This window comes from Lichenostomus cassidix, chromosome 12 (genome assembly GCF_008360975.1).
Source record: "Lichenostomus cassidix isolate B80296 chromosome 12, HeHo_3.0, whole genome shotgun sequence".
Classification (NCBI taxonomy): Eukaryota; Metazoa; Chordata; class Aves; order Passeriformes; family Meliphagidae; genus Lichenostomus; species Lichenostomus cassidix.
The window spans coordinates 7,020,779-7,042,162 of NC_139493.1; the positions used below are offsets into that span (position 1 = coordinate 7,020,779).

A 21,384-nucleotide genomic window follows, 5' to 3' on the forward strand; every position below is an offset into this window, starting at 1 on the left:
CAAACTTGCTATTTCAGGAACTTATTGATCATGTTTTTGCATTCAAAAAAAAAAGAAAAGGCAGCGGGCCGGGGAACAAGGAAGCTTATTGCTGAAACTGGTTGGGGCGTTGGATGGGCAGCCATGGAAGTGCACATCTTGTAATGCTCCAGCTCCTCTAATACCCATCCTGGAGCATCCCAGCTAGCCCATGGCCCACCTCATCTACCCAGCCTGGCACCCAGCAATGAGGGTTGCTGTTGAAAGACGGAAGGAGAACAGGAAAACTAATATGAAAGAGGGATTGAAATCCTGTTTGTGCAAAACCAGTATCTGCTTGCAGTGACTGGGCTCTGAGAGCACCCAAAGAGTGTCTGCATTTCCTCTGCTGGGGGTTGGGTCATGGTGTGCAGCAGCAGGGGCTGTGGTTTGCCTCTGACAGAGCCCTGCTCCCTTCCCTGCTGACATCCTGCTGGGTGAGTGGTACCCACCATGCATCCACAAGGATGCAGCCTCCACAGCCTGTGCTCACCCTGTGCCCCCAGCCTGAGTGCAAATTGTCCCCCAGGTGAGGGACAGGGATGCCAGTAGCAGCAGTAATGTGTGTGTACCACAGTGAGTTGTATGTGTGGTTTTGCCCATGGGCCTAGACCTTCAGTGGGGTTTACTCGTTCTTTACAACCAGATGTGAGGAGTTTTTTTTGGAAAATATATTTATGGTACTTGCTTTGGTGTGCCCATGCCACAGCTGTATTGCAACTCTGGAAACGTGCCTGAGATGTGTTACAGTCCCTTAGCAAAGCCCCAGAGTTCAGTATTTGTGACCTTGCACCTTGTCTTTGGGGACAAGCCACAAGGCTGGAGCTGGATCCCCAAGGGGTCCCCAGCATGAGCCCCACTGCCCTTGAGGGAATGGCAGACTCCCCTGAGGAAAGCCAGGTCACCAATGTCCCTACAGGACCACTCTGTGCTCTTTTGTCTGAGATGATCACGTTTCTGTTTAGGAGCATTTGGCTTTGTTGTTGTTTTTTTAATAATATAATCATATGCAAATGTTATCTTCTTTGGTAGGTTAGTCATGAATCAGAGGGCTTGTGCGTCTTATAGCACATCAACACTAGTGATAGCTAAAGGGAACATTTAATTTATGGGCTAACTTATTTTTATGAATATGCAGGGCTTAAATTCAGCAGTTGGTGTGTGCTCTATGAAGTGACGTGACGGTTTTGTGTATCAAGATCAATGAATTAGACTTTGTCTTTTTCTCGTAAAGCAGAAAGTCTTTGGAGTAAGTTGGCTTTGAGAAAGAGAGTTCCTTTCATGCAGCCCAGCACTACGCCTGGCTGAGCTGGTGCTTGAGAGGAGAGGGATTCACATTTTCTTCCGAGGAGTTTGCATATCCCCAGAACCCAGCATGTTGAAGTGCCCTCCAGAAAAAGAGAAAAACATTTCATTCTGCTGACTCTGAAGGTCTCGCAGCAGCAAAGTCACCTTGCCAATAACCTCTGGGCAGAGGTTATAATTTCTGTTTGGGATCACACAGCCATGTGGGCGTGTGTGGCGTGGGACAGACAGAGATGGCAGGACCTGCCCCCACCAGGGACTTCTCAGCTCATGTAGAGTTGACACAAACACCCAGCAGATCGTTCTGTGGAAGGCAGGAGGCAGCAGGGGAAGGGAGAGGGCGGCATGTGTAATGCTCAGTCGTGCCCTTCCTCTGGGGGTTCTGATTTGAAGAGGTGGCAGAAGAAGGGGAAGGAGGTGTTGGCTGACCTGGGCATCCATGTGCCAGCACAGCCCTGGATCACAGCTAATGTCACCCGAGAGCATGACTCAGTTAAGCTCGGATTTCTGATTGCAGAAAAGCAGCATTATGAACATTAATGATTTCTTTGTTTTGCCTATGTGGGTCTGCAGCATTTCACAGGAACCCAGGCAGATCCCTCAGTGGCAACAGTCGCTCTGTGCCACTCCACCACCAGCTGGCTGCTGGCTGTCCTGGGTCAAGGCACCTGGGATCCTCAGGGGCTATCCAGGGATGCTCTGACTGCTCAGACTAGTCTGAGGGATTGGAAGGTATGAAGCCCCACCAGAATTTCACGTCTCCTATGCTTATCAGATCCACACCAACTGACCACGGTGCTTCACTCACTGTTCAACCCCAGTCTGATGTCAGGAGCTCAGGTGACAGCTGAGAGCTCCTGCTTGCCAGTCTCAATTAGTCTCATCCAAGCTCTTGCCAGCTTTCCATCCTGGAGACGAAGGGTCAGTGGAATCTCTCTCACCAGGTACACAAGGTGTAAGCACTGAGCATGAGGTCACCACATGCCATTTCTTCAGTGACTCTTCCATCTCCTTATTTCCTCCATTTTATAAAGAGGTGCTGTAGAAATTAAAGTAGAGGAATATCACTGGAGTTGGGGGTAAAACCCTTCTCCCTGCAGCTGCTGGGTGTGCTGCCATACGGTTCAGAGATGTGTGTTGAGCACACATGTTTGTGGTGCAGGGCTGGTTTAGCTTAGAGTCATTTGTTTGCTTTGGTGAGCCTCATGCCAGCTTGTGGGTGCCAGTGTCAAAGGATGGAGAGTAACAAATCACCAGCCTCAGTTTTGCACTTAGAGAATGCTGAGGTGTCTCCATTCCCCTGCTGTGCCAGCAGCTTCCACAGCCAGCAGGAAAAAGGTATGTTCTGTGTCAGAGACCCCCACCCAAGAGGGCAGTCTGGGGGGCAGCAAGACCTGAGTTGGACTGGTGAGAGGTTTCAGGCTTGTTGGGGGGGAGCTTCATCCCAGACTAACCTGGGTGGTGTTCAGTCAGGATTTTCATAAACTGATCTGGTGGGGTTTCTCTAGTATTTTAACTGGTTCTAGATTAGTTGCAGCTGGTCTGCAGTACAGAATTTGATCTCTGTGTATAAGAGACATCACGAGTAGGGTGCAACTGTGCCTACAGAGATGTGATGGCTTTCTGCCTGCTTTGTAACCACCCCTTGTGCTGAGCACCGTGGGGAGGTTTTGTGATTCCCCACCCACCCCCCAGCCCCTGCTATTCCCCCTCTCGAGGGCTCTCTGCTCGTCTGTGTGGCGTCAGACGTGCCATGGCAGCCCTGCGTGAGCAGGGCGCTGATCCACAGCCCACCAGAGCCTTCCGGCACCGCGGCAGTGGCAGGCTGCTGCCACACTGCTGCGAGCCTTTTTCACAGACAGGCAGCACCATTTCGGCCCCTGGAGGGGCCCTGTGAGTTCAGCAGCTTGAAATAAGCTGGTTTCTTTGCTGCTTTTCCATCTTTCATAATTGTGAGGGTGAAACCAGAGCATTTCCCACACAGCCTGGGCAGGCACCCGTCAGTGCTTACAGCAGCATCCTTACCCCAGCTGAACCTTGCCCCCCACCAGCCTCCCCTCTGCTCATCCCCAGGGAACCAGACTCGTCCTGTGGCTGTTTATGATTGAATTTGAAGATGGTAAGTAACCTGAGTGGGGGACTGACATCCTTAAAGGCAGGACTGTGCTCTCACTGTGGGGGAAACAGGTTGAAACATGGCTCGAGCCAAACTCACACCACTGCTAGCAAGTGCTATCAACGGCAAAACCAAATTACAAAACCTTGTGGCTTTACTGGTGGCTGTTACCCTCCTAATCAGTTTTTGTTGCTGTTATTAAAATTTAAAAGCTCATGCGTGGAAATCCTGTGTAAGAGCAGACACCTGTCAGTCTGTGGCCCCCATGAGCAGGCTGGCAGGTGGGAAGGGTGGGTGTGACAGGGTGCTGGGGACACCAGTGTGGCCCCGGCGGGGTTGCTGGAGAAGTCGTGTCTCTCTTGCAGCAATGGTACACCAGCTCCATGAGTGTCGTGTGCACCTGGCTGACAGACCGCATGGACCTGCAGCTCCACATCTACCAACTGAAAACTCTCATTAGGATAGTAAAGGTGAGCACCCCAAGTGTTCTCAGCACCCCTCACTGTGTGTGTACTGCATGTGTGGCACGTGCTCTTAGGCAAACTGTTGCTGGCAGATAAATTAAGGATTCATTAAAATTCTTTAAAATAATTCAGATAGCTGTGTCTATGGCAGGTAGCACAGGATAAACAGGAACTTGAAATGCATAAAGATGTTAAATACAGGTGTGCAAATAAGAATAAAGTAATTCATTGCATTTAAAAAAAAACTCTCTTGCTATTTGACCTTACTTGTACAGTAAGTGCACCAAAGTTAGCCTTTTTGTGGACAAATTTGCTGATCACACCTGTGAACTCCAGTGTTAAAATGGGTTAAATCAACCCAAAAGTTTTTAACACTATTTTGCCAGAAATATTTAAGGCCAGCTATGGCTTGTGATTATTGTCAGAATGTAAATGAGATTGTTCTCATAGTTAATTGAAGTTGTTACTTTTACAATGGGTGTATATAATCAACTGTAAGAGATCACAAAGGTGAGATAACATACCCTGAAAGTAGCATTTTTTTCCTTAAGTGCACGTGTATGTGTATATGTGTGTGTGCGTGCCTTGGACTAATGATAATTATTTCAGTGTGAAATCACAGTGGTTTACATGAAATAATAAGATCACAGAAGGGGGTAAATATATTTTTGATCATTTTAGGTTCTATCTAATGCTTTTTGGTCTAGTATTTTATAATGTTTATGGTCTTGTGTGCAGTGAACACATTGAAGGCATGAATAAATTAAAACTGAAATGTATTAAATGTGCTTTTCATAACTGAAAACAACAGGCACAGACAGATTATTCCTACTTGTCAGCTCACTGAGGAAAGCTTTTTTCCTTGTGCTTTATTTATACCAATATTACATTCAGAAGCAGCTATAACAAACTCAAGGACTTTCTGAAATAGCAGAACAGTAAATAGTTTCTATGCAGAGCACAGAGCAGAATTAAATGAACAACGAGACCCGAGTTTTATCTCACAGAGTCGAGAAGTCTTTAAACATAAATTCAAATAAGAGATGTTAATTGTAATAACAAGGGAAATATGGGAACCATGGAAATGCAACTGCAGTGTGAGGTGAAGAAAGGGAGATTTAAGAAACATGTGCCCTGTGCTTGTATTTATACCTCAATAATTTCCTCCAGTATCCCAGACTTAGTTTATTTAATCCCCATACTGTAGGTAGGATTGTTTAATATGGAGCATTCCGGGAATGTGTAATCACGTCTGTGGGTATGGGCGATAAGCATCCTGCTGCTTGAAGAGAAATAACTAACATCAGAGGCAGGATGAACACATCCAGGAGCAAGGGAAGTTAGTTGGAGCAGAGCCCCTATATTGCTTTGATGTCTTTTTAGACCCCAGCCCACCCGATGCAAACCTCCCCTGAGCAGCCTGAAGCACCCAGCCAGGCCACCCCATGGGCCTGCAAAGGTAGGGCTGGTGTCACAAAGCTGTAATTTGTTGCCCAAGGCACCCTAAAGGGATTTCTGCCACGCCAGAGTGGTGGCCAGCAGAGATGCCCCTGTGGCCTCTGCCCTTCCTAGGTGCAAAACATCCCCAGTGCAGGATTTCCCTGGTATCCCTGCCTCTCCCAACCCCTAGCACAGGAGCACAGGTTGATTCCTGCAGCAAAGCAGGAGAGCTGGTATCACCCTGACCTCTCCATGGCCGTCCGTTCCAGAAAACGTACCGGGATTTCCGATTGCAAGGCGTGCTGGACTCCACCTTGAACAGCAAAACCTACGAGACCATCCGGAACCGGCTGACGGTAGAGGAGGCCACGGCGTCGGTCAGCGAGGGCGGGGGGCTGCAGGGGATCACCATGAAGGACAGCGATGAGGAGGATGAAGAGGACGATTAGGGAAGCTGGAGCACCGGCTGGGGGTCGCCTGGTATCCGTGCATGTACCTCGTCTGTAACTCAGTTAGCCACATTAGGAATTTTTATGTCAGCTCTAAATGCCCATGAGAAGTTTACCAATACAAATGCCATGTTAGCTGTGTGGTAATAAGATTAGCACCTCTCTTTGATTCATCAGTTTCCTAATTTCATATCTATACGTTCATAAGCAATATGGAGCACCATTGTTTAATACTGTTAATGGAAAAACTACATAGAGAACATGCTAGGTGTGTCCCTGTTATTAAAGTTTAAACAATGCTTCATTAATGTACTGTATATACATTGATGGTAAATTGTTGTGAAGATGAGTGACTCGAGTCCTTTCATTTCTTTGTTTCTCTTCTGTGGATGCCAACTGCTTAAAATTAATAAAAAAACAGCTTTGTTTTTAAAAGAAAAACCAGGCAATTACAAATGATTTTTTTGTTCTCTGTTCATTTAAAAACCAGAAAACAAACAAACCCAGACAGCCGTTTGAATCATTCTGCATCCTTGTTAATGTACCAGGCTCTTCCCTTCAATATGCAGTTAACTCCATAGAGACTACATCCCAAAGGATTAGTCATTCTAATTGCCACACCAGATTAATCCTATCATTATGGATATATCATGCCACATTACAAGTCCAAAGCAGTTGTTTTATGTTGACGTTTGCTCCTCTAAATGTTACATTTTTGTTTAAATTTCAAATAACCGTGTATGTACAAAGACAACTTTAATTACAATCTTAGACTCTACAAATGTGTTTATAATAATATATTGAATATTTATTTCGGTAGATTGTAACCATAATTTACAATTCCTCTGTTTCACAATGGTTTTTATATATGTCATGTACATTGCATTTTGACCAGTAACTGCATGTCCATCAGTTCCTTCTCCAGAGCTTTTACTTTCTGTGTAAAATAGTGATCCATCTTGCTTTTTTTGCCTTATACAAGCCGACAGTTGTAAAAGTGTGAGAACTGTGGCTTCTCAATAAATAACTATTCAGATGTCCTAATAATAAATTATGGAGTCTTTTTATGTCTGCCTTAGAAAAAAAACCAAACCAAGCTGAGATGTAAGAGCCCCCACCTCTCAGAATAAAGGCATTTTCTTTTCTCATGGGTGTTCTTTAGTTTATTAATTAAGAAGATGGTTTCCTGATTTGCTCCCCAGGGTCAGGATTGGGAGCACACTGTTCCCCAGGTAAAGCGTATTTCTGCTATGACCTCTGCAATTGTTTCCACCATTATCTGCACTCTATTTCCTATGATTTGTCCGTGAACATTATGTCTGCTCTGGTTCAGCCCCTGTTATTATATGGCCATCAGCCTTACCCAACACTTACCTTCCTTCAAAAGGCCTCAGTTTGTATTTTAACTTCTCCCAAAGCAGCCACCTGCAGCAGCACTTGGACACACAGGGCAGGGACAAACCCTGAGCTGAAATTAAATAAAAGTCTGGTTTGATGGAAGATGTATAATGGAAACACACTTGAACTGGTTGCCCAGGGAGGGCAAGGATGCCCCATCCCTGAAAGGGTTCAAGGGTACACTGGATGGGGCTCTGAACAACCTGGTCTAGTGGAAGGTGTCCCTGCCCATGGCAATTGGAACTAAATTGTCTCTAAGGCCCTTTCCAACCCAATCCATTCTGTAATTCTGTTAGGCAGAGTTTTCTGAGAGGTTTTGAAATCCTCCCTCCCATCAGCCCATTCACACCAGAAGTGATTCCTGCTAGCAGTCTCAGTCATTTGGGAGAGGAGCAGAAGAACTGATGTCCTTTAGCCCCAAACACAACAACCTGATGCCAGCCTGCGGAACCAGGACAAATGTTCATCCCTCACAAATAAAATGGGCAAATGGCAAAACATCCTGCCTGGATGAGCCTGCCTGACATAATGAATTTAAACAAAACCATCTTCCAGAGCCCAAAAGACGTGAGACCCTCCCTGGACATATGGGAGGAGATTGGGACCTCTGGGACTGCATGTGAAGGGGGTGTTGAGTCCCAGACTGGGCTGGGATAATTAAGGAGCCTGAAGCATATTCACCTGCAATGCTGGATTTTTGGGCTCCTCCCTTCTGTGTCAGAGTTTAGCATCTGGCTGTGGAGGTGCTGTGCAGGTGCATCCAGGTGCAGAAACCTGGATGGCCACAGCCTACACATTCAGCATCCACCTTCCCAGGTGCCCTGCATACACCACCCCCTTGGAACAGGGGATTAGCAGGGGCATCACTTCAGGAGTGGGCAGTGGACTTGCACATTCAGCACCATTTACATGTTGAGGAGCCATCTGATGCACCAGAATAGACAAATTTTGAACCCTGACCGTAGCCCAGCAAACCACTTCTTTATTTTTATCTTGCTCTGTGCTACTGTTAGAGGGAAGCATTGCCAGAAAAAGCTACTTCTGAGGACTTAAGCAGAAATGTGGCTTTGTCCACTGTCAGAGGAAGTTTTCCCTCTTCTTACCCACCCTTCATCTGTGCAACTACTTGGCCCTGAGTCCTCAGAGGAACTGGGGCAGTAATTGAGTGTTTAAGTCAGAGTCTGTCAAAACCAGTTCAGATGCCTCTGCAGGTCTGTCACTGGGATGTGCACAAAACCCATCTATTCCTTGACCTCATTATGCTTGGAGCCTTCAATCCCACCCTGAAGCCCTCCCAGGACCTCCCTGACAAAGCAAGTCTCACAGGGCATAAAGCAAGGACCAAACCTAGTCCCTTCTTTCTAGGTGGTTGAGACCCACTTGAGACCCAGTTACATACTGATGCACACAAGTGCTCATGCCTTCTCTATCCTCTCCCTCAGCTGCCCCAAATATTTATGTGAGCCTCAACAGCTCCAAGAGAAAGCCCTGGGAAAGCCTTACTGCAGTGGTCATTAGGCTGGTAGCAAAGAGCACTGAAGGACACCCAAATTTATAGCTCTGCTTTCAGTCAGGCAGAGCAGAGCTGGAGAAACAGCTTGATTCTGCTCTGGAAATGGCTCCTTTTTTTTTTTTTTTTTTAAACACAAAATATTTATTGGGTAAAAACACAGCCCACTTCCACCTGCCACCTTTCAAAATAGTGAGCCCTGCTCAGTTTTTTGAATGAGAGAGTGTGGGCGCAGCCTTCAGGAGATGCTCCTTGGCTGTGCATCGCTAACGCACGTCGGTACCTCCCTGAGACAGCAGCGATTGGACACCCTCTGCTGAGTGCCTCTGTCATGGGCAGTGACCCTGTGGCACCCCAAAACCCAGTAAAGCACCCCAGAAATTCCACAACCCTGAGGCTTGACAAGCTAGCTGACTATTTTTAGAGTGTTTGGACCCAAAAGGTGAGCTTCAGGTTATGTACTTTAGTGTAAGCAGGGAGAGGATCTCATGTACAAGCATTGCTTCAAAGCAAGATTTAACCTCCTACTCCAGAGCCTGCAGCCTGTGGCTGAGCAAAGGAGTGCACTGCACCCTGATCCCCAGTGCCTTTAACCCTGCATGTGGCTGGGGGTGCTGGCAGCCCAGCTCTCTCCTAAATGGGTGCTGCACTGAGGTACCAGAAGAGCCACCTTGGGTTAATCCTGCAGAAATGTCAAACTCAAAATGGTTTGGTTTTGCCTGAAAAATATCAATCTGGGTTCAAATCCCTCCTGGCCACAGACTACAGTTTGGACAGGGCTCAGCTCCTGCAGAGCACAGCTACAGCTTGGGCATAACACAAAATGGCTTGTGGATAGATGGGAGCACTGGCAAACCTGGCTGAGGAATGCAAAGATCTGCTGCTGGTTCACTTCAACCCATTGCTGTGATGGAATGAGCTCCAACAAAGGACTTTCTGCCAGTACAACTGCACCTAGATGAAGAATCTGCCAGTACAGTTATGTCAATCAGTTTTGGAAAAAGAGGAAAATTTCATTCTTCTGCCAGCAAAATTTTAAATGATAGATCAGGCCAAAACTTCTCTCATATTTACAGGGAAGTCCAGCGAAAATATCCTTTTTTTGACAGACTTACTTAAAGCATGTGGCATGGAGACTGAAAATGCTATCAACTATTTGACTGACAAGTGTCAGCAGCTGTTCATCCAATTTGTTTTATATTTCAGCAACTAACAGATTCTTTCCCCTCTGCTGTAATGCATGTCTTCTGGCCCATAGGCATCTTAGAAATTGCTTTTCTGCCTTTCTAGTGACCAAAACGTCAAAAATATTAGAAGACAATTTGTGTTCAGAAGCATAAACAGGCACGCAACAAAGCAAAGATGATTTTGTCAATGTTCAGGCTATGTTCTTTTTAAAAAAGTCACAGCAAACCTAAGGCAAAAATTATTTCCCTTCACTTTAAAAGAAAAAGCTAATGCAAACAAAGCACATGATAAATCAGCACAGGTTAAACCATCAACTACCAAGGGGCAAAGCTGTCATCTAATGGCCAACCAAAATGCAGCTGAGCTTTATGTCAACCTCTGCACTTTGGCTGTGAAGTTCACAACTCTGCACTCCCATCACCAGTGTTTGTTCAAAAACCTGCTCCATGTTGCCAGGATTCAACAGAGCCACTGTTGTATCAAACCCAGCTCAGCTAGGAGAGCCCTTTGAGCCATCAACAAAACCCAGCCTTCTTCATCTTAGGTCTAGCGCTGCTTTCAGAACTCTTTGATCCCAACTGCATATAATATAACTTACAATTATTGCAGTTTTCACCCATCATGAACTTAGTGGACTAAAAAAAGCCTGTGTGACACCTCTCTCTGGTGAGCTGTATTCCACGGTATTTCCATTAATCAAACATGTTTAGGCTCTCAAGCTAAACCTGAAGTGATATTTTCCTCATGCTTTCTAAAAGATACATATTCCATTTCAAGTTGTAAATCCGCATTTGTTGTAACTATGCAAAATATGGGAGAAAAAAAGTGCAGAGATTATATGCAATCTGCCAGCAGAGTTGTGTGCCATGAGGAAAATGCCTCACAGGTCAAAACAAAGAAAAACACTGAGCAACAAATTAGTTGCAGGCAGTAGCTAATATGGAGATCAAAAGATTAAAATCAACATACAACGATGAAATCACTGGAATAATAGGAGCACTTAAGAAGATTAAGTCAATAACAGAGTCCAGTACTACAAAAATAAGATTTTGATTATACTGTAAAATTTTATATTGGGAGAGCAAAAGCAATTACAACCATGACATGCTTCGCTCTCCCCGCCTTAGACCATCTTGGCTCATTTCCTATGCAAGGAATACAGTTGTTGAAATAAACAGAAATGTTATGACTCAAGTGCTCGATTCAAAAACAAACCAGGTGGTCAGATCAGATTGGGGACTGTCAAGATGGGGTCTGTAAAATGAGGACTTGTTGCAGATCCCGGAGGATACGACAGCTGGGGGGAACAAAGGCCACACCATTTAGGACTGGCTTTCTGCACAGAGAGCTCCACTAGCAGCTGATCTCAGGGCTGTCCCAGGCTGTCAGCTGGAAATGAGAAGCACGCACTGGAAGGGAGGTAGGAGGAGATAAATAGCTCAAAGACTAGAAGTGAATGTGGTGGCGAACTCTGAAAACAGGGAAGGTATTTTTCTATCCATCTAAACAAGCAAAGATCGCGGGTTTGGTTTTACATCAGAGGCAGAGCACGTGGCAGCATCCAAGCCCATCTGGACCCTCACATCAGGGACAAGAACATGTCCCAGAGCCTTACTCACTGGTTCTGGGGATCAGTTAGTAGCACAGCCCAATATGGATGGTTAGGATGACCCACCAGGAGCAGCTAATGATCACTATGACAGAACTACCCTTGGTCATCTGCTTGGTGTGTAAGCAGGAATTGATGAGCCAATCCCTTCAACACTCCCTGGCCATGGCCATGGGACACCAGCCTCATCCATGGACTGTGGGACCAAAGCCCTAGAGCTTCCCAGAGAGAAATAGTTACCCTGGTGAGGTCCTCCACACCCAAGAAATCTCAGAGCTCTTGATGGGTTCTGCAGTGCCCAGCGTTTTGTGAGGAAGAGCTGAAGCACCTCCTCTGTTCCCCTGAGCTGATGACTTGATTGGGCTTTTCTCACAATTGGTTTTCCAATACCACTATCTCCAGCCCCATCCCCACCCCAAGGTCACAAGCTAGGCTCATAATTGAATCAAATAAATAAATTATCGTCTATTTTTACATAATTTTTAGGTGTTCTTGAACATTCAGGAAATACTTGGGTTGTGCGTTGGAGTTTTTCCTCCAATAACAAGGTCTGGGTTTTTAGTTTGGGCTCTTATTGTTGGGGTATTTTTTGTGGTTCTTCTAGATCATGTCTTGTGGGGTGAAATCAGTCCTTTTCTTGTGCCCAAGCAGCACAGCAGCCCTTTCACTCATCAATCTGGGAGTCTTGCCAGGCTGTCTCTGACTGAGCCACCACAAGGGACAGGGATGCTGCATTCCAGCCTGTCCCACAGACCCCAGAGGAAGGGGACAAGGTGCTGCCATCCGCTGCCACCTCCGTACCACACAGCCTGTGGAGTTCAGCTCTGCAGCAAATGGGGACACCTGTGACCTGTTCAAACAATGGCAAATACAAATCTCAAACAACCTAATGTGGCATAGCCAGAAAGACTGGACAACACCAAATGAGAGGTGAGTGGCAAAAAGACAGTGGAAAGATTGGTTTTGGAAAGATTTCTCGGTTTGGTTTTCTTCATGAAAAAGCAAGTTAGTTTGAAAATGAGATGTTTTTCTATCTCATTAAGGGAAGAATAATTCAAAACACGTGGAGTTTGTCCCACTTACTTTTTTGGCCGTCCTTCTTTCAAGCAAAAAAAGGGAAGGAATAGGAACGCGAAACTGAAGTGGGCTTCTACCCATTTTCACTGTTTTTTGCTCCTTTTCCTGAAACGTTTTCAGTAGGAAAGTGAGAACAAGGCCATCCCCCCATTATATTCTCCTTCTCTACTTCCTCCCACCTTTTCTCCTAAATAGAAAATAGGGGGAAAAAACCCCTACAAACCCAGAAAAACTTCAAATCTCCCACTCTTTCAAAACAAAAAAGTACAACATTTCAAAACATTAGGAAGGAACATCTTTCAGTTTCAGAGTTCAGAAACGAAACTCGGCATTGCTCCATTACTGCAACGCAAAGGATGACTATTTCCGACAATGAGGATGGAGAATAGCAGCTCACCCTTTCAACAATTTCTTCCTTGCCTGACTGGCCAGGTTGGCTTTGGACGTGGTGTGGATTCCACCGACTCCTTGCCTGCCTCCTGGGCCAGACCAGTCTCGCACCAGGAACTAGACTTCCCTCATGATGTCTCTCTCCGCTCCGCACAGGCAGGCAGGCAGCGTTTTTGGGGCATAAAGCCTGGCTGGGATCGAGCCGTTAGTTACCATTCCTGTTGACAGGCAAACTAGAATAGGCTCTGGCTCACTTTCTCCGAGCTGCGGAAGGAGGAATGAGCCGGGAAAAGAGTTCATTCAATTGCTTCTGTTTGGCAGCTCTGCAGGACTCTCCGCATAGACAGAAAGAGATGTGGCAAGTAAGGAGTTGCCATTTTTAGAATTACATAAGCCCGTTTGATTGCCATCAAGGCACTCTGTGCAGCTCCTGCCACGGTGCCCTGCCGGTTGCTCTGCAGTGGGGCTGGATTTCGAACAGCTTTAGAAGCAGGTCAGATACCAGCTTTTAAAATTGGATTCAGGTTGAAAATGTCGATGTTACTCCTGCCATCACTGACAAAGTAGACTATGCAAGGACTCTGAGCCAGCTTGCTTCCAAAACCCCACTAACCACACTTCCTCTTGGACCTGTACAGGGCTCGAAAAACTTAGCTACCCAATTAAAAAAAAATCTAAAAATATAAAGTAAAATAAAATTATCTGTCTATAGATAGGCAGTAACATATATAATTCAGTAAAAGAAGTGAAAAAATACTCTAGAGGGACTCAAAGCCTCTGCTCCATCCAAGGTGGCCTTGCAGGCGCTACCCCTGCCCCAGTGTGGCAGTCTCTGTTGGGTGACAGGGCAACAGGGTCACCCCACCAATGCTATGGGCCCTGCAGGATGAGATGGACTGCCTGGGGGGACTGAGGCATTGATACTGCCTCTGTTGTACGAAGTATCATGCTTTCAAAGGAGTAACGGGAAAAATTCAGATGGGTAACAACCCTCAGTTCACCCCTGCCCCAAACTTTGCTATCCTGACTTCTCCATTCGTTGGTCATTAATTTGTCCAAACAGTGTCTCTCTCTTACCACTGCAAACCGACCTGTGGCCAAACACCTTAGGAGCACCATTGGGCTGACCCTTCGAGGTTTTAATTGCTGCCTTGCACAGAGACAGACCCAAACCCAGCACGGTGGGGCCAGGACTGGGAAGCACTGCAGCCCAGCCCTCCTCCCAGCCAGACCATGGGCCCCTCCAGTGCACCTTGCCCCAGCCACAAAGATGCAAAGCCACAGAAAAAGCTGCTCCCCCACCCGGGCTCACAAAGACAGCCCTATCCTAATTGCCTGGGCTGTTGGCTCACCCGGCAGTCCATCACCTTCCATTTAAAAAATAGGGAAAAATGGGGGGAAAATGTATTTTAAAAAATACCTATAAAAAGCAAAGCAGCATGGAAATCAAAGCCACCATTTCGGGGAGATTGAAGCATAATGCTAATAACTTTCGGCAGCTTCCACTGTGGAGTTTAAGCAGCTGCCAAGTTAAATAACTAGGAGGATCCTAAGTTATCTTCCAGTGGACCAGAAACGCCCAGTGCCGACTGCCCTGGCGGAGGCGGCCCGACGGACGCAGGGAGCAGAGCCAGGCCTGCGGGGTCCTGTGCTCCGCCCGGCCCGGACCCACCTGGGACACTGCCCCGGGAGCCCCTGACCCAGCGGGTCAGGCTGTCGAGCAGCGAAAGGGGAACCCCCGCCAGTTTTCGATGTCAGCGGCCGGGGAGCGTTTGGGGCTGGGGCTGCCGGCCGCGTACGGGACTCCCGAGGGGAGCGGGAGCTAGAGAAGCTCCGGGTGACCCGATGGATCCCGCATGGGGCCGGCCCGGCCCGCCCGGGCACCGCACTCGTTTTCCTGGGGAGGCAGCGGCGTAAAAATAACCGTAGGAGCGATCGCGTCCGCATTGGGAACGGCTTTGCGGCGTGCGCCTTCCTGGGAAAAATCCGCAAACCATTTCTCCCTCCAAATGCCGGGGGTGAAGGATTAAAACCCCACGGGAGAACTGCCTCCACGGGAGAGGCGGAACGCGGGGCCGAGCGGGGAGCCCGCTGCGCACCCGACGTGCAGACACTCCTGCCTCCCAGAGCCGGGCTGGGCCGCTCGGCCCCCCCAGAGCCAGCCGCCCCGCTCGGCACTCCGGGAGCAGAGGGGCTCGGGCTCGGCCTCGGTGGTGGGCAGGCGGCGGGGCTGGGGCAGCTGTCTCAAAGTCAGTCACTTGTAATATGCTCGCCGGAACAGCAGAAGTCGAATCGATAGAGACGGCCTCCAGCTGTGCCTAAACCTGCGATTTCAATTAAAATACTGAGCTCTGATGCCCGGGTCTTAGCTGGGATCTCAACGCCCTGATGCATAAGGCGTGCGGCACCCGGCTCCGAGCCGGCCGGGAGGCAGCGGTACGGCCCCAGCCGGTGCCCGGCCTCGGGATGTACGGGAGCTTCTCCGGGCTGCAGGGAGGAGGCACCCCCGGCGCTCCGCAAGAGCCCCCGCGCCTCTCCTCGCCCCCGAGAGCCCCGAGGCCTGCGGGACCCGCTGCCCCGAGCAGGGCGCTGGGTGCGAAGCAGGGAGCCGGCAGCTGTCCCCTGGGCCGGGGAGGGAGGGAAAGAGGGAGAGAACCTCTTCCAGCAAACACCCCGGCAAGGACGAGGGCGGCTCGGGGAAGCTGGCAGCGAGCTCCCGGCCCCGGCTCCGCAGCCCTTCTTTTATCCTGCCCGAAATCATCTCGTTTACAGAAAATATTTGTTTGCACTATTAGTTGGTACTGGAGTTAATTACTCAACGTGTGAGCGGGGAGTAATATGGATAAAAGCAGCCCCAGTGTTTATTGTGTGGGTGAGCTGTTTGAGCGGTGCTTGAATAAACTGCAATTAGGGTTAGATAGAGATTAATTAACATGTGAGTGGCAAGGTGTAAAATAGTTCCCAACCCTCCACTCAGTATAATCTGCAGGCGAGGAAAAGAAGTTTGTGGAGGCTAATTAAATACTTCGCTAAAGCCGCCGAGCCACGGGAGCGAGCGGAGCCCAGCCCAGCCCAGCCCAGCCGCCTGCCCGCTCCCGCTGCCCGGAGGAGGCGCGGGCTGGGCGGGCAGCGCGGCTCGGCTCGGCGCGGCTCCCCGGGGCTCAGCCGGGCTCTCCCGCAGCCCAGACACCGGGCTTGGCTTCTGTGGTTCTCCGCGGTCCTGTCCCAGCCTCTCCTCCAGCAGCGGGACGGTTCCCTCGCTCCCTTGCACGCTGACCCGTGAGATCCGGGCGGGCAGGGCTGGGGGCACGCCAACACCTGATGCTCCCTCCAGGCGGGGTGTCCCCTCAGGGCTGGGCGCTCCCCTCCGCCCGCAGGCAGCCCGGGGCGGCCGCCGCTTTTAAAGTTTGTTTCTGGAGCGTGTTGTGGTTCGCAGGTGAAAAAGCCTGTCTGCAAACAGCCGCCGGCGAGCTGCCCCGGCGGGGAGAGGAGGCGCGGCTTTGTCAGCGCCGCACAAAACCCCCGAATTCCTCTAAACTTTCTTAGGCGTGCGAGGGAGGCGGAAAAAAAATATATATAGGGGCCTTTTCATTGCTTGCTTTACCTCTGGCCAGGCTCAATCTAAACCCTTCGCTCCCCCCCTCTCCCCCGGATAATCCTCCCCTTTATTTTAGAAACACACAAAACCAGGTTCCACGCAGCGCTATAGTGGCTACAAGTGAAAGAGAATTGAGCGCCCTGAATCGCCGGGGGAAAATTGGTTCGGCTGAATAGCCCCGGCGAGGGACGGGGCGGCTAATCAGAGCCCGGGGGGTGCTGCCCTGCAGCCGGGCCCCCCCAAACAGGTGGACGCGGGACTCTCTCAATTACCGCGTCCTCGCATCTGAGGTTTCTGCAAATCCTCCCCTCCCGCATCACAGCGTTTTAATTAGAGAGAGGAAGGGAAGAAACCCCGGCATCCAGGCGCTATAATGTAGCGTCGCCTATTGGGGTGGGGGGGGAAGGGGGAAGAAGCAAGCCTGGGGGGGTGGAGGGGCAGGACAAGGGCTAGAAGGGCAAGGGAGAGTCGCCGGGTGCCCCCCGGGGCAGCGGGCACATTTAGGGGGTGACAACTTGCAGAACTTCCCTTCGCTAAACACGGGTCTTTTTTTTTTTTTTTTTAATTTTTTTTTCAGCAGCGAAATCCAGTCCTGGACACGACTCCCTCTGCATTTATTTAAGGCTAATCACCAGCTACCCTGAGAGGGGAGAGGGCTGGAATTAAACTTAGTTTAATTAACATTAATACACTGTCCTAATTAATGGGTTGGCTATTAATTTATACATGCTGGGGAGGCTCGCAGATAAGTGACAATTTATTAATTATCTTCCAGCTCGGTTGCAACGGAGCTGATTGCAGATGGGTTGCCAAAATAACTCGAGCATGGTTGCGTGGTAGTTGCTTTAGAAAAAAAAAAATCATTCTCCCCCTTCTTAAAAAAAAAAAAAAAGGAAGAAGAAGAAAAAAAAAATCCTCACGCTCACTCGGAGTGGCTCTTCTAACCCCAGCAAGAACTGGAGCACTCTTTTCCACCCAACTTGTGAATCGCACTTGCCTTCTAATTTGCCACATGCAAAACGATTCCTCTGCTTTGCAAGTTGCTTTTTAAGAAGGGAGAGAGAGAGGAAAAAACCCAGCTCGCACACGAGCGATTTGTGCGTCTTAAACTGGAAGGAAATTGTGCGTGGAGAGGGGGGGCTCTTCTTCCTCTCTCTCCCCCAACCCACCGCGCTCCAGCCCGGCGCCTCGGCTTGGGGAAGATCCATGGTGGCATCCCCATGTCATTCTGCTCAAAGTGACTTCATATGATGTCAGCTTTAAATGTACGAGACCGTGATCTGACGCTCAGGAAGATGTTTGCTATCAAAATGTGACTGTGGCCACACTGCGCTGCTTGGATGAGTCTCGCCGGCGCTGGGCAAAGGTAAGTGGTCCCAAGGCGAGCCCCGCCGCCCCTCGCCGTGCCCCCCACCCCTGGCTCCCGCATTTCCCGGACCGTGGCCATCGGTGGGGCTGGGCTGGGTGGCATTGGGCTGGGGGAGGTTTTTCTTTTTCTTTCCCTTTTTTTTTTAAAATACTAACAAGGTCTAGCTTGCATGTTACTTTAGCGTGTTCCGCTTAATGAGCAGTAATCTGGTACCCTACGTGCCATTGTTCTTGAATATGTTCATTTGAATGTAAATAGGGAGGGGGTGCCGGTGGGGGGTGGGGTGGGGGGAGAACAAGGTGCTTATTAAATTGATTTGTCTCCTGGCTTTTCTGGAATGCAGAGCCGAGAGCGGGAGCGAGTCGCTGCTCACACCAAGTTCCCGCACGGCGGAGCGACATGGCGAGCCCGGGGTCGCTGGAGACGGTCATGCCTTCCTCCTGCCCCCGGCACGACGGCAGGGCCGCCACCGCTAACCCCTCCAAGACCCTGGCCTTCTCCATCGAGCGGATCATGGCAAAGACGTCGGAGCCCAAGCCGGCCTTCGAGGAGCGGCACGGCGGGCCGGGGCCGGAGCCGGGCAAGAAGCCGCTGAGCCTGTGCTCGCCCCTGCCCTGCGTGATCCCCATCCCGCCTCTGGGCTACGAGCTGCCCTCCAAGACTCTCAACTATTCGGACCTGTGGAAGAGCAGCCTGCGGGGCGGTGCGGGGCTCTGCAAAGCCAACTGCGGCGTCTGCTGCAAGGCAGAGCTCGCCCTGGGCCAGCCCAGCGGCCGGCTCATCAAGCCGCAGGTCATCCACCAGGCAGGGGCCGTGCCGGCCGCCCCCCGCTCCCTCTACTACTTCAACTACCTGGATGCCGCGTACCACCCGGCCGACCTCCTGCACGGACAGCTCTTCCCCGCCGGCCTGCTGGGCGCCCCGCCACCGGGGGGGCTCTCGGCCCACCAGAAGCTTTTCCTGCTGGAGAACGCCAAGCTGGCGGGGCTGGCGGCCGAGAAACTGCCGCCGCCGCCTCCCTTCGCCCACAAGGAGCGGCTGCCGGGACACCTGGACCAGGTGATGAAGGAGGCGGCGGCGGCGGAGCGCGGCGGCCCCCCCAAGGGCCACGCCAAGATGGGGGGCAGCGGCGGCGGGGCGGCGGAGGGCAAGCCCAAGAACTTTACCTGCGAGGTCTGCGGCAAGGTAAGGGGGGCGCCGGCATCGGGTGAGGGGGCCGGGGGCGGCGGCGGCGGCGGCGGGGCCGTGCCTGACCTCGCCTTCCCGGCGCTTCCCCGCAGGTGTTCAACGCGCACTACAACCTCACCCGCCACATGCCGGTGCACACGGGGGCCCGGCCTTTCGTCTGCAAGGTCTGCGGGAAGGGCTTCCGCCAGGCCAGCACCCTGTGCCGGCACAAAATCATCCACACCCAGGTAGGTGGGGGGCGGCCGGGGTGCGGGAGGCGGCGGCCGCCCCTGCTCTCCGCGTAGCCCCCGCTGACGGGCCTCTCGCACCCCGGTGCAGGAGAAACCCCACAAGTGCAACCAGTGCGGAAAGGCGTTCAACAGGAGCTCCACGCTCAACACCCACATCCGCATCCACGCCGGCTACAAGCCCTTCGTCTGCGAGTTCTGCGGCAAGGGCTTCCACCAGAAAGGTGAGCTGAGCCGGGACGCGCCTGGGCCCTCGCCCATCATTAGGGGGGATTAAATGCGGCGAGCCCTGCCCGGCTGGGGGAAGCGAGGGGCGCAGGCAGAGCAGCCGCCGCTCCCAATTACTTTCCCTCTAAGCCGGGCCGCATCGCCGGGCACTGCTGACGGTTCCCCCTAAATGCTTTTTAAATGAAAGGTGCCGGGCCTTGGTCCTAATCCAGAGCCCTCCGTTTGCCGCGGGTCACCGGGCTGACCCTGCCTCTCATTTGTGCCATGCCAGTTGCGCGCTGCTCCGCGCTGACGCGGACCGAGTTTGACAAGTGGGACGGGGGTGTGGGGGCAGACACTTCCTAATGCCCCCCTTACCTGTGCACAGTGAGGCCCGGGCACCCTCGGGTAACCCCCTTTTCCATCTCTTTCCTTTTCCGCAGGCAACTACAAGAACCACAAGCTGACCCACAGCGGAGAGAAGCAGTACAAGTGCACCATTTGCAACAAAGCCTTCCACCAGATCTATAACTTGACTTTCCACATGCACACCCACAATGACAAGAAGCCCTTTACGTGTGTCACTTGCGGGAAAGGATTTTGCAGAAACTTTGATTTAAAGAAGCACGTCCGAAAGTTGCACGACAGCGTCTCGAGCGCTCCTCCGCCGCGGGACCCTGGGCGCAGCGGGCAGAGCTAAGGGCCCGGCGCGCCGCCACACTCGGACCTGCTCCACCAGGCCAGCACTATTTATCCGAACCAGCCTTCGCTTCTCTGTCTTTTCCCCAGCGAGCTCAGCTGCCGGTAGCAAGCGACCCCGAGCCGCAGTTGTATATAAGAGGAATCTTATTTAACGGCGCGTTGCGCCGCCGGAGCGGGCCAGGACGGGCCGGGCTGGCAGCCCCCCGCCCGGTGCCAGGACAGCGCTCTTTATACGTGTCTGTAAATCTCCATTTTAAATGTACGCTCGAATAAGTGAGGAATATATATATATATATATCTATATCTATCATGGGACAATAAACCGGCCCTTCGCAGGTGTCTCATTTCCCACCTGGGCCCTGGCCCGAGCGGGGACCGGGCTGCACGGCGCTATCCCCTTGTGAACGCGGCTTGCGGGAGTTGCGGGAGCCGGGCCCTGCCGCTTCAGGGCCCGCCGAGAGCCGCGGGCATCAGAAGAGCAAAACGAGGGCGGGAGGGAGCCGGGCGGCTTCAGAGGGCTGCTGCCGCCCCCCGGAACGGGGGCAGAGCCCGTGCAGGACCCCCGGAGGGACTGCGCGGCCCCGAGCGGCAGCGCGAAGGGCGGCTCGGAGTTTCCCAGCGCCGCTTTTCGGGGTCGGTTCATTACGGCGTGTTTAAGCTGCTCCTGAATGACTATCTTTCCTTGCATGCAGATAAAATGATCTCACGCTTGCTTTCCGAGTAATGACCCAAATTAAGAGAGAAAACACAGACCCTTCAAACCGCATTACATTAATCTAATCACTCCCAGCAGGCCTCAGAAACTCTTTTTGATCAGAATATGGATAATCAAGCACTTGGATTACACTAAATATTCCCTTCTCATCTCCCCCCCTCCCTCACTTTTAATACGCAAGTGTCTATTCCGGCCACGTCGTTAGGAACAATATTATTCTAGCGGAGAAAGGAGATTGAGGCGGCCGGGCGTGTGCGTGCTGCTCGGGCCGGGCTTGCCAATGAAGAGGGGAACGAGAGAGGCACCGAAATGCCTAGGGACGGCGTAATGGGGAGCTCACCTTTCTCCGCTTAATTGAGTGGTTAAATAGAGGGAGGCGAGGACGAGCACAGCTCGCCGCCGAGTACAGGAACG

General features: G+C 51.0%; 2 protein-coding genes across 18 annotated transcripts in view; both read left to right on the forward strand.

Moving 5' to 3' along the window:
* Positions 1-6,940, forward strand: part of CADPS (calcium dependent secretion activator) — a 205,285-nt gene extending 198,345 nt beyond the window's left edge. For all 17 annotated transcript variants that reach the window (XM_085072396.1, XM_085072395.1, XM_085072398.1 and 14 more), the window contains 2 exons: positions 3,805-3,909; positions 5,613-6,940. In XM_085072396.1, coding sequence (XP_084928522.1) covers positions 3,805-3,909; positions 5,613-5,792 — 285 coding nt within the window. In that variant the 3' untranslated portion in view covers positions 5,793-6,940. The remainder of the gene's footprint in view (positions 1-3,804; positions 3,910-5,612) is intronic.
* Positions 6,941-17,408: 10,468 nt separating this feature from the next.
* FEZF2 (FEZ family zinc finger 2) lies at positions 17,409-20,606 on the forward strand. The gene is made up of 5 exons (XM_085072414.1): positions 17,409-17,928; positions 18,275-19,116; positions 19,212-19,346; positions 19,438-19,570; positions 19,997-20,606. The coding sequence occupies exons 2-5, from the start codon at positions 18,331-18,333 to the stop codon at positions 20,251-20,253; spliced, it is 1,311 nt and encodes a 436-aa protein (XP_084928540.1). The 5' UTR covers positions 17,409-17,928; positions 18,275-18,330; the 3' UTR covers positions 20,254-20,606.
* Positions 20,607-21,384: the final 778 nt, after the last annotated feature.